The sequence below is a fragment of the Rhipicephalus sanguineus genome, chromosome 2 (assembly GCF_013339695.2).
Source record: "Rhipicephalus sanguineus isolate Rsan-2018 chromosome 2, BIME_Rsan_1.4, whole genome shotgun sequence".
NCBI classification, from domain to species: Eukaryota; Metazoa; Arthropoda; class Arachnida; order Ixodida; family Ixodidae; genus Rhipicephalus; species Rhipicephalus sanguineus.
Window position 1 is genome coordinate 1,260,777 of NC_051177.1, and position 15,123 is coordinate 1,275,899.

At 48.2% G+C, this 15,123-nt stretch overlaps 1 protein-coding gene across 2 annotated transcripts in view; it reads left to right on the forward strand.

Moving 5' to 3' along the window:
* Positions 1-15,123, forward strand: part of LOC119382338 (transmembrane protein KIAA1109 homolog) — a 961,129-nt gene that overhangs the window by 273,920 nt on the left and 672,086 nt on the right. For both annotated transcript variants that reach the window (XM_049412180.1, XM_049412181.1), the window contains exon 15: positions 7,084-7,335. In XM_049412180.1, the coding sequence (XP_049268137.1) occupies positions 7,084-7,335 (252 nt within the window). The remainder of the gene's footprint in view (positions 1-7,083; positions 7,336-15,123) is intronic.

Below are 15,123 nucleotides of genomic sequence, written 5' to 3' on the forward strand. Positions count from 1 at the left end.
GCTCCAAAATGAAAATTTTCCTGCTCCAAAAATTGCTCCAAATCTGAAGGCCTCGGTAACATCACTGATCAAGCCCTACTTGACATGCATGTCATGATATTCATGTTACTAACTGTCATTTATGTTCTTCATACAGTCACGTCATGAAATAGCAATTCTGGGGTATACCAAGCTAGTGAAACGGCCGCGAGCGTACCATGAGCATGGAATGTAAATCATATGCTACACGACATGCATGTCATGATTTTCATGTTATCACCTCTCATTTATGTTCGTCATACAGTCATGTCACGAAATACCAGTTTTGGGGTATACTAAGCTAGCGAACCAGCCGCGAGTGCACCATGGGCTGTACAGGGTCGTCCACTCTTGGTACGAACACGGCGCCGCGTGGCTGGGCTCCGCGGGGCGCCAGCGCTAACAGTGCGGCCGCGCATCGAAGCTGATCGGCACAGGCGCACAAGAGCTTGGGGGCGGGGTTTCGTTTCGATTGAAAAGCGCGGGAGCGCGCCGTGCGTGTTTTGCCGTGAAGCAAACTTAAAGCACCTGAGGAACCACGACGCGTTGCCGGAAAGCGCGCTTCTCTCAGAGCAACGTGTTATGTAGTCACGGTATTTGAGAATTGAGCGGCCTCTCTTTTTAGGAGGGAAGCTCCTTATTCTCTCACGATGTCCGTCGTCGGCGTACGTCCCCGTCGGACCGAAACACAGGTGTTACCAGGCCCGAAGCCAGAAGGGGGGGGGGGGGGGTGTAGGGACCCGGGAACCCCCCTGCAATTTTGGTGAAGTAGGTGTTTTTACCGTAAATAAATAATGAGAATATGTGTTTTTCTGAAATAGTCAACGTTTTCAGCAAGTGCCCCACCCACCCCCCCCCCCCGAAAAAAATTCCTGGCTACGGGCCTGGGTGTTACATATACCGTAGATAGAGCATTCATAGCGCGAATATGGCTTAAAAATAGACCGTACTATGTCCGTCCATCTGTCCGTCCGACTGTCCGCGCATCTGTCCGTCCGTTCGTCAATCTGTCCATCTGTCCATCCGTGCGTCGATGTATACATTAAAATGGCACTATGGTATCGAAAAAAGAGGGACCACTCAATTCTCAAATACCGTAACTACACAACACTTTGCGCTGAGCGAAGCGCGCTTTCCTGCAACGCTTCGTGGTTTCTCAGGCGCTTTAAGTTTGCTTCACGGCAAAACATGCACGGCGTGCTCCCGCGCTTTTCAATCGAAACGAAGCCCCGCCTCCAAGCTCTTGTGCGCCTGTGCCGATCAGCTTCGATGCGCGGCCGCACCGCTAGCGCCGGCGCCCCGCAGAGCGCGGCCACGCGGCGCCGTGTTCGCACCAAGAGTGGACGACCCTGTACATCAAATGCATGTCATGATTGTCATGTTACCACCTGTCATTTATGTTTGTCATACAGTCACATCACACAATGCCAGTTTTGGTGTATATCAATCCGGGGAAATGGCCACTAGTGCATCATGAGCGTGGCATGTAAATCACGCCCTACACGACATGCATATCATGTTTTGCCTGTTACCACCTGTCATTTATGTTCGTTGTACAGTCGCGTCATGCAATACCAACTTTGGGGTATATCAAGCCAGCAAAATAGCCGTGAGCGCACCATGAGCATGGCACGTAAATCATGCCCTACACGACGTACATATCATGTTTTTCATGTTACCACCTGCCATTTATGTTCATCATACAGTCACGTCACAAAATACCAATTTTGGGCTATACAGTCACCGTCCGATTTTTTGGACTCCCTAGGCACCGCGAAACCATCTGAAAAATTGGAAAAACAAATTCATGCTTCTTATTCTGCTCAAGCGGTCAAATCGCCACAGCCACATCCGAAATAGCTTTAATGTCTCCCAGTACACTTACCAGGCCTTGTGGTGCGCGCCCAGGCTCTTGCAAATACATTCAGTACCAGCCGTGAACCCCGCTTAACTACGTGCCAACCGCCACTTGCAAATTTGCATCTCGAGATGAGCGCCGCTGGTACCAGCAAAGCGCGGAATAGATTACGGCTCTCTCGCATGGAGCGTTCGGAAACGGTGATGCAGAACACAAAGACTGTGGTGAAAGAGCAGATGACTCGTCTGGCTTTCCCCGATGCGTGTGCGCACGTAAACATGCACATGCACATCACCAAATCTCCGCCGACACACAGCATTTGCTGCCGTGTGAAGCCGATCGTTTCTAGTTGTGTGCAGCACATCACTAACTAAGCTGACGCCATCCCGTACTGTTGTACTGTACGCACCGCACGCAGGCATTTGTCATGAAAAGGTTCGTGATGCAAAGAGGCAGCATGGATGGCGGCGCGGCGCATTTGGGTTGTCGCCTATTAAATGCGTGCAGTACGCATGCAACTGCGCTAGGCCACATGCACTACCGAGCAGTTAACTGAAGATGCTTATCGTAAGGGTTGTCAGCGATTAAGCCGTACTGGCGTGTTTGCCACCTGCCGCCATCACACCTCCATGCATTTCTACTGCTTATCCCTAAAGACATCGCCGCACGAACCCTTTATACTAGTCGGGGACTTCAGCATAGACATTATGGACCTTACGACCTAGCTTTGTCATCACTTCTTTATGTCACTTTATGTCACTCAATTTACATTATATGGGGCCACGCTCGGGTAACATATGGTTACTCACCCATACGATACCCAGAGCTTCGCCCACTCGTCATGATTCACTTCGTGGAGATGTGTGGTCTTTTTTGGCTTGTGTTAGCCATGAGCCATGTCAATCGTAATGAGAATCTTGAGGACATCTTGAGTTTAAAGTTAAAAAAATGAACGCATGAGAGACGACAGAACGAGCGTATTCACCAACAGGCCCAGCAACAAGTTATTATTTAGCACATTTCTAGTACAACGAGCCCTTCTCTGTTTGTTCCTTCTGTGCTTCCGTCAGCATGGGCGAACATCGATAAGCTCTTGACAAGGATTGTCGCAACCAGTTGCTGAAGTAAGCTCATCAAACTGTGCCTTCAAAAGGGTGTGCTCCCAGAAGATGTAAGTGCCATTTTTGAAGCTGTTCCACCATCCTGGGCTCATGTAAGTTACTCCATTCAGAACTGGCCCGCCAAGTTCGACTGTTTAAAGACTGTCTTCATGTGCTTAGTGTTGCGCATGACCCACAATGGATTGTGGAAATCAAGCTTTGTTACATTAGAGTACTTCTAGCGCGTCTGACGGAATCTTTGTGACCAACATTGCTGAGGCATTTTCTTGAAAATTTGAAAAAGCAAGTTCGGAGAGATGGGTTAGGTATAATATGGGACGCCCCCATTCCCGATAATATCGCCACGCTGCTGAAGAAAGGTCCTAACTATAGCTTAGAACCCAGTGTTCCTGTGCATGAGCCTGCAGGAATGATAACAAGGAAAGCCCCCAGTAAGAGCCAGGAGGGATGCCTACCAGGATGTGTAGACAGCCTTGTAAAGGCATTTCCCGACAAGACAAATTGTCATACAAGAAAGCGTCTAGATAATGTATAGCATACTTTAGACACAATGACCTGTGCTTGCTACAAAGTGATAAAGATGGCGGTTTTGTCATATTATACCACAAGTTCTGTTTAGTGAAAAAGCCATCCAGGCATTAAACAAACTTCACTTCCGTAATGATCAGCGCTTATAAAGCAAATGCTAACATAGCAAAACTTTGTAAATGTCTAATTCTCTCTTGCCGAAGAACATGCATCCCGAATACCACAAAAGGAGGATGGAGAAAAGAGCACAGAGCATACAGAGAACGTATAAAGATGTGATGTTTGTGGACATGGCCATGTATGCGCACAGGCATGACTTCGGGGCCGCGGGTGTAGATCACGAGAACGCTTACAAGACTAGCGTCACGGTACGCACGGTGCACATGAAAACACGGAGAAGGTGGCAACCACCGTGCGGCCAAAGGGGATATCAGCAACTCCCAGACTGCTATTTGCAACTTAGTCAATGGCCGCATCTCCCCTGAGGCGTTACGAAGTTTACTTGTGGGTAAAACCAAGGATAAGGAAGTTTACATTTTATGGGGGCCCGCCCACACCACCTTGCTTGCCGGCAACAAGGCTTGAGGGCTTATGCATCAAGCTGTCACCATCAACAACGCCACCACCTTGGCCTCGGCATCGGGTGAGGAGGGGGAGGGTTGCCTCACAAGTTTCAGAGAAATAGCATAACATTACAGGCTCTCCAGGTGCAAATTTCAGCCACCACACCAGAAACTGAACAAGAAAGAAGCGGTCGCATGGTGACAGCTGCAGACAAGAATCTTTTGAACCCTGTGATCTGGAATCTCCGTTACCCAGAGCTTTATTTCACAAATAACTGCGAGACCAGGGCCACCCTGGAACACCTGTTGTGGGAGCGGGAAGAAGGTAGGGATGTGGACGCAGCCTCGAACTGGGAGACTACACTGCTGAGGTTCACACTGGAGAGCTCAAGGGCTCATGCCCAGGTGGGGATGTTTGCCTAAATAACTCGCCAGACTTCTTTCTTAAAGTTGTTCTGTTCTGTTCGAAAGAAGGTAATGGTGTAATTCCTTTTCAAAATATCGCACGACTGACAGTAGATCATTTTTTTAACTCTCTTAACGTATACCTCCGTTCATGTTTATCTTTTTTGATGAGTGACAACTTTTGCAGGATCAGGAAATCTGCATTGGGTCATTTGTGGCCCCAATTCTACGCAGTATTTTTCTTTTTGATAATGACCAAGAGTGCTTGTCCTGTTGTGATTTTCTTTTTTTAGTGCTAAAATCAAGATGTTGTGTTCTGTTCAACAACTTGCCCAGCAACAAGTTCTCATTAAGCCGTGGGAGTTGCTGACTGAAACAGAAACTGTCACTTGTACATTCTTAAATTTAGTTTGAAGGGTTTCGCTGTATGCCCAGCTGGTGCTAAAGCTTAGCTCCAGTTCCAGCTACACACAGCTCATTCCATGCATGTATCAATGTTCCCTTTCTGTAGCACGAGTACGTGTAGCTACAATGTATTCGGGCAAATGAGGCAACTGACAGTCACAAATAACAGGCGAGCAATGATGCAAATGCTTCACTTGGAGGGATAGTCCGCACTTTGTGAAACAAAGGCCAAGCTTACTCCTTTTGTTGATGATCGGCGGCAGCTGGCTGCACCGCTGGCACAGGAAAGGTCGTCTTCCTGTCCTGTCTGCTCTTTATCACCTCTAGTCTCACTCTTTGGCGAGTGTTGTCTCCTTCGCAGACAGTCCATTGCCCTCTCTGGCGAGTCGACGGATAGCGCACAGCGCTAAGCAGCAGGTTGGAAGGGTAGTTAGGAAAGGGTCGGGTGTTTCTACCCCACTTAGCCTGTTCGTTCCTGCTGCCAGCCCACGATCGTGCGAGCGTTAAGGAAGAAAATGCGAGCGCATGATCTCCCACAAGTTTTTTATTCTAAATACTAAAATTCATACCAAAGTGAATGCCAGATAGTACAATATGGGATTCTGCATTCTAAAATATTGAATATTCACCCAGTCATAGCGGTATGTTCATCACGGTGAAGATAACGTATCACAAACACAGCTAAAATGTTCATAGCAAATAGGTTCGTTTTCCAATCATGGCTTATGCATGGCAAGCTCTACATTGGCGTCTTGTCATAGCACTCTAGCCAAAAGAAGAAGAAGAAGCCAGGTCTGTGCACAAGGCGTTGCATGGTTGCAGCCTCAGCTGGAGGAGTGGCCTTTATAAAGCCCACTGTAAATGCTCACAGGGCGCCTACTGCAACTGCAGTTGCAAGGTACCCACTACACAATAGTACATTTTTATAAGGCAATATGCGCACTTTGTTGTGGTGGTGGTGGTGGACGATTATGATGGCTGAGCTATTTGTAGTGGGTGGGAAGCTTTTAACTCGTTATGCAATTCACATGGTGCAACATCTCTTCTGTCATGCAATATTTCATCTGTTAGTGCATTTCCTCTCCGTACATGATGCTTGTATGTGGTCTTTTTCCGAAACAGTTTCAAACGCTGGCAAAGCTCTGTGGTGGAACACTGTTTATTCAATTCCATGTAACCGCGTTTACGTGGGGCAGACTGGGTGGTGCCTTAATGTGCGGTTAAGGGAGCATTACAATTCCTTGAAAAGCCCGGCAAGTTCACATTTATCACTGCATTGCCGCCAGTGTGGGTGTTGTTGGTTCTACATCCATTTTGTACAAACAATGAAGCCAGAAAGCACGTGAACTTGTTGAGGCCACACACATTTCCAAACTGTTGCAAGCACGTGCCAGTCAGGCGTCGGTTACACTGCATGACAAGGAAATTTCATATCTTGGAATAACATGAAGCATGTGCCATGTGTGTGCTTTGGTTTTTGAGCGAGGGAAGGAAACAAAGGGTCTGAAAATTTTCTTTGCGCGCTTGGTGGTGTGTTGTATATATGTTTTACTTGTGAATTAAAAAAGCTTAGCTGAAAGTCACCACTTGTTCTTGTCATTCCTCCCTGTGTGCGTCGTCTTGCTTTTCGCACTGCTTACTTCCATGGATCCATACCAACTGGCCTAGCTATCTACACTTCTGTAGAACACTTGTCTGCCACGCAGAAAGCCTCGAATCCTTGTTTTTTCTCAATGTGTGCGATAGATGTGACAGGCACATGTGGTAGCAGACAACTATGGCACCAAAATCTGCTGTTGTTGTGAACTCATAGCAGCTTACGCCGTTAAAAGCAGCCGACAGGTGGCAAGGCCATATTCCCATACAAGAATTTGCACCCCTGTTGAAACTAGTCTGGTCAAGCAGGCAAGTGGCAAGATCATTCACGATTGACTTTTATTGTGCTAAAGGGAAGGGAGCTCTTTCGAGTTTGGACCAGCTTGTTTCCAAACTTGAAGGCATCAACTTGACAGTGTTATGATGGCTCCATAGTTTGGCCAAGATGTCTCAGCTGTTTCCTTTCCTCTACAAGTACATGGCCAGAGAGAATCAAGTGGTAATACTTTTAGCCAGTCTCTTGGTGTGCTTTAAGCTTTATGTGCCTCTTTGAGAGGCCACTGTTCGTGACCACTAGGTGGGGTTGCAGGTTCAGCTGCAGATGCTGCAGAGCCAGCAGGCCCAGCGGTGCCTCCAAGTGCTGCCCGAGGAGCAGAGCCCACCGCTGGGGAGGCGGCCCGAGAAACCGCTGCTGCTGGAGACCAGCCTACCTGGCCATCACCAGGGTGTGGCCACCATCACCATGGGGGCCGCTCATGCTCAGCTGCGCCGTCTGCGCAACTGCAGCTCGTCCTTGCTCAAGGAAGCCACGGTGACCTGCGTCGCACCTCATCACAGCAAGGTGAGCTGGGATCCCAAATGAGGAAGCTGATCAAAAGAAAACTTTTCTGGGTTGTGGGAGAATGCCTTGTGGTCAACTGGCTGCCTGTATGGTACTGCTGTTTTCAGCTTGGCCTTAAGCATCTCTAGTGCCTTTCTACAGTACCGCTTTTGACACTGGCTGTGTATTGAGCTACCTACTTGCCATGGCATATTTTGGGGCCACCTTCTAGGGCGTGCATGATTCTTCATAAAAGTTCAAACTGCGCGAAGAAGATGGGACGGTAAGAGGAACACATACACACACTCAAGCGCAGAACTTCCAACTGATTTTATTTGAGGAAAGCACGTGAATTTATACTTTCTCAGAAATAATGAGAACAAGGTACAAACGCGATGATATCTGTAAAATCCGCAACAAGGATGCGTGCGCATCATGTACAGGGCAGTGATTTGATGTGACCGTCTAACAGGGCTATCGAAATACATGTGCTGGAAGCCTAAAATACAGATACTGAGATACCTTTGCAAACGACGTAACGGGATATTTCGAAGATACTTTTGCAAAAGAACGAAAAAAGTATCCCGGAATACAAATACAGGAATAAAGGAAAGAAGTGGAAATTTTAAGGGCTCGTTTTTCTTTGTTATACACAATATTAATGAGAACTAACTGACAGTAATGCCAAAGAAAGTATAGGGGACGTTATTAGTAGTAAATGTAATGTAAATGTGAAGAAAGAAAAGTGGACGAAAAGATAGCTTGCCGCGGGCAGGGACCGAACCTGCGACCTTCGATTACAGGAATACAGATACTTAAGCATTTTTAAGGTACGTGGATGCCGACGTTGTGCAAGTTCATTTTTAAGTGCAGCATAATATTGTGAATAATGTTGCAGTGGATTAAAATTCAAGGCAACCATATTGCTCGAATCAATAAGGAACACCAGTGAATTCAGAAAAAGTATATCCGTATTTACACATGCCATCTGTTTTGCTGAGAAGGTTAATGATCACGTTAATTGCACATCAGAAGCAGTAGCTTCTCATAGAGGCTGCCTTCTAACAGCGCTGGTTCAGCTTCAACACAAGACTCGCGAAATGGAAAAGTCTGTCTACCATTGTAGACGAGTACAAGTTCGCATTTAACTACCGTATATTGCCGATTATAAGTCGACCCCCCAACTTGCAACCCCTTCGAGGGGAAAAAAAGTTGACTCCGAACACAGCCTCATGCTGCAGCCATAGCTCACCAATAAGTTTTTCAGAAGAGGGAGTGATGCAAAGAAACATTTATTTTCCTGTGAAACATTGCTTACGACTCGTTGTCGCTTGAGAGAAGGACGCAGTCACGGTCACTGCCATCGTGTGAGCCACTGCTGCTGCTCGCCGTCGGAAGGGATGCCGGTGGTACTGAGATGCCGCACGTGGAAAACGCCGCGCGGACCACGTCGGTTGGCAGTCCATACCAGGCATCGTTGACCCATTGCGCCACTTCACTCAAAGAAGCACGCTTCAGCTTCCCTGTGGGTGTCTTCGGGTTTTCTTGCTGGAGCCATTCATTGTAGAACGCGTGCATGCGGTCTTTGAATGGCTTATTGAGCGCCACGTCGAGTGGCTGAAGAATAGGTGTCAGTCCACCCGGAATGATGACCAGCTCACATCCAGAGTCCGCTACCACTTTCTTCACTAGATCTGTGATGTGGCCGCGAAAGGAGTCCAGGATGAGCATGCACCCGGGCACCTGCACCACACGAGATAAAACTATGCGAGGATAGTTTCATCGTTAAAAAAGTCCTTTTCATTCACCCGCTTAATAACTTCCGGCGGAAACTTTTCTTTCTTTCGCATCGTTTTCCTTTTGAACAGAAGAAATGGCGGTAGCTTGTGCCCGTCGGCCGTATAGCCCAACATGACAGTGAAACAGTTGTGCATGTTGCCCGTAGTCAGCAGGCGAACCTGGCGCTTCCCTTTTTTGGGACACAGTCCTCTTGCTAGGCATATCAAACCATACAGGGGTCTGGCCGGCATTGCCGATTTCACCCAGCAAGAATGAATGCTTTGCCTTCAGGTCACTCACGTAGCGAAGAAACACGCACTGTTTTTCTTCGTAGGCATCGGCCAACCTTTGGCATACAGTTGTGCGTCGTCTTAGGCTCAGGCCGTTTCGTTTCATAAAGTCCGCGGTCCGCGAAAGGAACGGCGTGTAGCAGCGCACGCGAAGATCTTGGCCCTTTGTTTTCTCCATTCCCTCACGCACTTTTCCAACACATCGAACTTGCGCCCTGCTTCAACGTTGTTTTCCGACTCTGCGTAGAGGATCGCTTGCCGCTTGAAAGCAGTGCTGTGGTGTTGCTGGCGTAGCAGTGGCATCTTGGCGTCCGTTTGGCAGCGTCACCAATCGCGCACACCACTGCTCGCAAGCGAAGCGAAATGCAGAAATGGCGAACAGACGTGAGTGCAAAAAGACGTGAAGACGCATGTGACTGGTCATGTGGTTTAGTTCCCTGTGAAGTGTTGTTGCCAGCCCATACGGCGCTGCCAGCTTTTCTGTGGAATGCTGATGGTTTTTCAATGAATCGTTTCTATTGTATGAAACCAAAACTGCAAGGCGCATCGCAAGATAAATTCCTCTTTTTTTCATAGAGGATTGTTCACCCTCTATCAAAGGTTTGAAATGCTGCTTTCGAGACCGTGTTTCCCAAGCAGTTGGCATTAATGCCACGCGGCGATTTTTAAACGCGCTCCATAGTTTTGCCACTCTCGCCTCGCATGGTTTCGCTATAGTTTCGCGATCGTTGTGTTAGATCGCAAAAATGTCTGGCTCCGCTGCCTCTGCGGCTGATGTTATCGATGCGTCGAATAGCAGGGAATTCGAGGACGACGACCTTTCGTCGAACCCCACAGATAAGTCGACTTTATGATTCCGTGTATAGGTTGACTCCGATTATAGGTCGACCCCCGAACTATGGAAGGTCATTTTATGAAAAAAACGTTGACTTATAATCGGCAATATACGGTAATACCGAACTGGCTCCCGAAAAAAATTGGGGTGCTCCACTGGCCTTGAGAGAGATCTACGTTCGTCAGCACTGCCTCCTCGATTCTGCGGTCAGCGAATTTGGACATTTTACCGTATGGGCCATTCTGTGCATGTAAGGAATCCTTCGCCGATCTCCATGTGTCGCCGACCGGCGGGGCGCTTTTGTTTGGTTGGCACAGAAAAGTCTTTAACTCTTCCAAACACATAAGCTCTATTTGAATGCAACGTTAGCGAGAATACCTGTGCTTTGCACAGTATCGCAATACATTCAATACATCGTAAAAGTATTTCACTACTGAGATACAAATACATCTTTCTAATGTATTTTGATACAGAAATACAGATACTCAAAAGTATCTCGAAGATACTATCGCGATAGTGCCCAGCCCTGCTGTCTAAGAAGTTAATTTCTTCTCTTGATAGCGATAGCGAGGGTGAGCTTACGCAGCTACCTCCCTGTTTTGCGATAAAATATGCCTCTACGACTTCTCTTTCTGTTCTGAAATGAGCCTTCGATAAGAATTTCGTCTTATTCAGATGAGGCAAACAGTTCTTGCTATCACACCTTTTACAATGTAATGCGAGATTGCTGCTCGTGCCAGTACGCAAAGATCTGTTGTGTTCCTGTGCTCACTCATTGAAACATCGGCCGGATTGGCCTATGTATGACCGACCGCAAGATAGGGGTATCTCATATATAGTGTTAGATACACAACTGGTGAACTTGACTTAGTGGTTCTTCCTGCATGACCACTCTTGTTGCCTTCCTGTTAGGAGCGGGCACACTTTTCGAAGTTTGCATGGTGCCAAGAAGATGACACAAATTCCATACCGTTCTGCAGCCTTCTTGACGTTGTGGGAGAGACAATGTAAATAGGGCATCACGGAAGTTGTTTTTTGATCCAAGTGCTTCTCTTGCTTATCTGTAGACTTCAGCTTTTGAAGCAGGCTCTCGGATGTGCTGCGAATCAGGCGTTGCGGATACCCAGCAGACAGCAGACACTCGACCTGTCGAGTGAAACTCGTAGACGCTGTATGGACTTTTGCAAGGTGGAAAGACAGGTAGACATAATTATGCCACGCTTGACAAGTTTAGAGTGGGCGCTTCTCTACGGTAGAAGGCTCTTGTTGCTCCTGGGATTGTATGTTCAGCAATCTTTAAAATGCAAATTAATGTCCAAGAACCGGATATGGCTATCCTTCGTCAATTCATGAGTAAAAGTCAAACCTTTCCCTCAGAGGAGCAGCTGCTTAAAATGTTGGGAACAACACTGTCTAGATCATTCTCAGAAGAGTGACCCAAAAGCACCAAAAAGTCGTCGACATATCGAAACACATGTACGACCGGTTGTTTGGAAAGCTCACTTTCAAGACATTTATCAAAGAAGGCTAAAAAAATGTCACATAATACAGGAGCAACCGAAGAACCAATGCACATACCGGATTTTTGTACAAAATATTACCCTTCGTGGTGGGTAGCGGTCGAGCTTAGGTGAAATTGTATCGGTTCTGTGCTAAAAGCCGGCACTATTTTGAAAGTCTACCTCATCAAACTCTTCAACACTTTCTCTGATGGCTTTGAACAGTCCATTGTGCGGTATAGAATAGAAGAAGCCTTCGATGCCCACGGAAAATGCCGATAGCTGTATAAGCTCACCCTCGCTATCGCTATCAAGGGAAGAAATTAACTTCTTAGATGGTCACATCAAATCACTGCGCTGTACATGATTCCCACGCATCCTTGTTGTGGATTTCACCGGCATCATCGCGTTTGTACCTTGTTTTCATTATTTCTGAGAAAGTATAAATTCACGTGCTTTCCTCAAATAAAGTCAGTTGGAAGTTCTGCGCTTGTGCGTGAGTATGGGTTCTTCTTACCGTCCCGTCTTCTTTTACGATACCATGAACCGACTAGCCCAACAACATGTATTGCCTAAGTATATTTCTTCTGCTCCACGCCCTTTTCTACACCCCAAGAACAAGGAACAAGCTGCTATCACTTTCGTAAACCTGATCGCCCTGGCGAAGTGCCAGTCAAGAATTGTGGCCTACTACATGAAACGGAAGATCGTTCCGCCGAAAATCTTAAATCTTTTCGGCACACCGGGACCTTCGTGGGGCCACGCCCGTAGAATCTGCAAAATATTGAAGTCTGAAGCATGGAGGAGGGTGAGGCTCTACTCAGACTGGCTTAAAGTTGTCACCTTGTCACGAGGCTGTTAAATTAAGATGCTCTCGTGTAGGTTCGTGAGTGAAGCGATGACCTAAACGCCATCAAGAACAGATGAGACCGCCTGTACACACACACATAAAACAAAATATATTATTGCGATAGCAATTATATGGACAGTCTCGGCTGATTTTTGCCGTCGCCGGCCGCCGTCATTCACCGTATATATATATATATAGAAAAGCCACAAAGAAAAATAATTCAGAAAAACTTTCCGATGCACGGGATCGAACGGGCGACCTCTCGCTTTCCAGCGAGTGGCGTTTGACGGTTACACCACCAGGGATGCAACAGCTGCGCCAATTGTGCCATTTTGATACAATTTCGTTTTTCTGCGCCGAAACCGCGATATTTGTCGAAACTGCGCCACGCTGCGCCAGAACGCCCCAGGTAACCGGAAAATTTTTTTCGGTTGCGCTAGTTTTAGCCTGGTTTTAGCACGGAGCGAAGCCCGCATTGGCGACCTAATGTTGGAAGAGGCTCCTTCATCCAATCCAATCCGATCCAGTGGTGCTTCACTCAAACATGACACATGACGTTAATCTGTTCTGGCGGGTTTGCTGGTGGGCAGATGGGTCTAAATGAAGTTTTTACTGCTGGTTCAAATGCTGCTCTACAAGGTCATTCAACATGAGCAATGGTCAGCGGCCATTTAATGCGGAAGCACCGCGTAAAGAAAGTTAACTGGCAAACGGGCCGTTTGACACGTGCTGCAAATCATAGCAGGGATGTCTTTATAGTTAGCTGGAGTCCGGTTCAACGCTACCTTTGTTCAACTAGCAGTGCTCACGTACACGAATTCGCAGACTGTATATACAGCAAAGTCTTTTTAAATGTACTGACGAGTAAAGTTAGAGAAGTACTACACACGAAAACCTTGACCGCCTTAGCCGAACGAGTTCGTCAAGGTACTGGCTCCCTTCAACTCGCAGGAGGCCGACACCACAATGTGCCGAAAAAGGCTTTTTGGGAAATCTGGACATTGGTCTACTAATCATTTTGACTTCGACGCGAGTGCGGTCACCGCTTTGTTGGTGTGAAGGTTTAATGGCTGGTACTAACGAGCAGGCCAGTGCGAGTTGTCGCCGGCAACCCTAACACGATCAGTTCTTTATATCTGCTCCGTAGCGTGTGTGGCATGGTGCTTTTGCTACTACTGTCAATATATTGCACGCATTTTATACGCGACGGACCCAAATATGCCGCTGGCTGCTGCCTCCCTAGCGGAGACACAGATTGTGTGTCGCTTGCAGGAACGAAAGCAGCTCACCATTGCTGCGTTTACCCAACGAAATCTATGCCGTAGTGACGGCGTCAGCTTTGTTGGTGACACGCTGCACGAAACTAGCAAGGTTTTGGCTCTACTCGGCGACAGGCACTGCGTACAATGAAAGGATGCCGATTTTCGCTGTGCATAGCCCTCTCTCTGTCTCTCTCTCTCATATATATATATATATATATTGTAAGGAAGACAGCGCCGCTGGGGCGCGAACGCGCGCTCGGCTATGGGAAGACGAGGCAGAAGAAGTCAGAATAAGAACAGCCGGCCCACGAACGGGCGTTGTCTCTTGTTTCTCTGTTTCTTCGTCACAGTGGCGCAGTCTACGAACTATCAACCGTAAGTGCGCCCTCGTGGCTCATCGGCGCTGCGGACCTTCCCTCCAAGGAACGATTATGCAGCCCGTCTCGCTACTACTGCCGGAAGCACCTGTGCCACCATTCAAGGACGGCGTTCAGGCCTCCTCAGTGGCTCAAGGGCAGGCTTTCCCCGGCGCCGCCACGACAGTACACGGCCTACCGTTGCCTGGGAATGCCATCCACGCTTCCCGCAGCGACAACGCCTTACTCGGTGCTCCATCGGCACCCGAGCCGCTTAGGGGTGCTGTCCAAGCTCCCTCGGACAAGGGTCCCTCCTCTGTGAGTACACCGATTGTGTCCAACTCCTCGGACGTCACCACTGGCTCCTCGCGCGGCTCGCCCGAGAGCGCCGCCGAGCTTTCCGCCACCATCGCGCGACTCCGAGTCACGGTGAACGCCTTGGCAGCGTCAATCTCCGTGCTGTGTCCCGCCGCCTTGCCAGCATTGCACTCACTTAATGCCGCGTTGGCTGCCGCCGCCTCGCAAGACCATGAAGAGAGCTCACCCGAGAGCCGCAGAAAGCTCCTGAATGCCCTCACGGAGCTCTCATACCAACTAGGCTGCTTGGCGTCGTCATGCTCCGGAGTTTCGGCTGCCGTATCACCATCACCGGCTGCCTACGAACTACCAGAGTTCCGCGGCTTCCAAGACGACGCCGGCAATTGGGTGGCCACCGTCAACGCTCTTGGAGCTCGCGAGGCGTGGACGGACCAACAGAAATGGTGCGTGGCCATTGACCGCCTTCGTGATGCTGCCAAAGCATGGCACAACTACGAAGGCGTGAAACAACAATCCTGGCATCAGTGGTGTGCAAGATTGACTACTGTTTTTCGACCACTTTCTCATGCCTGTGATTCCCTCCCTGCCGACTCAATTTATTCCACGGATGAGAGAGGCCG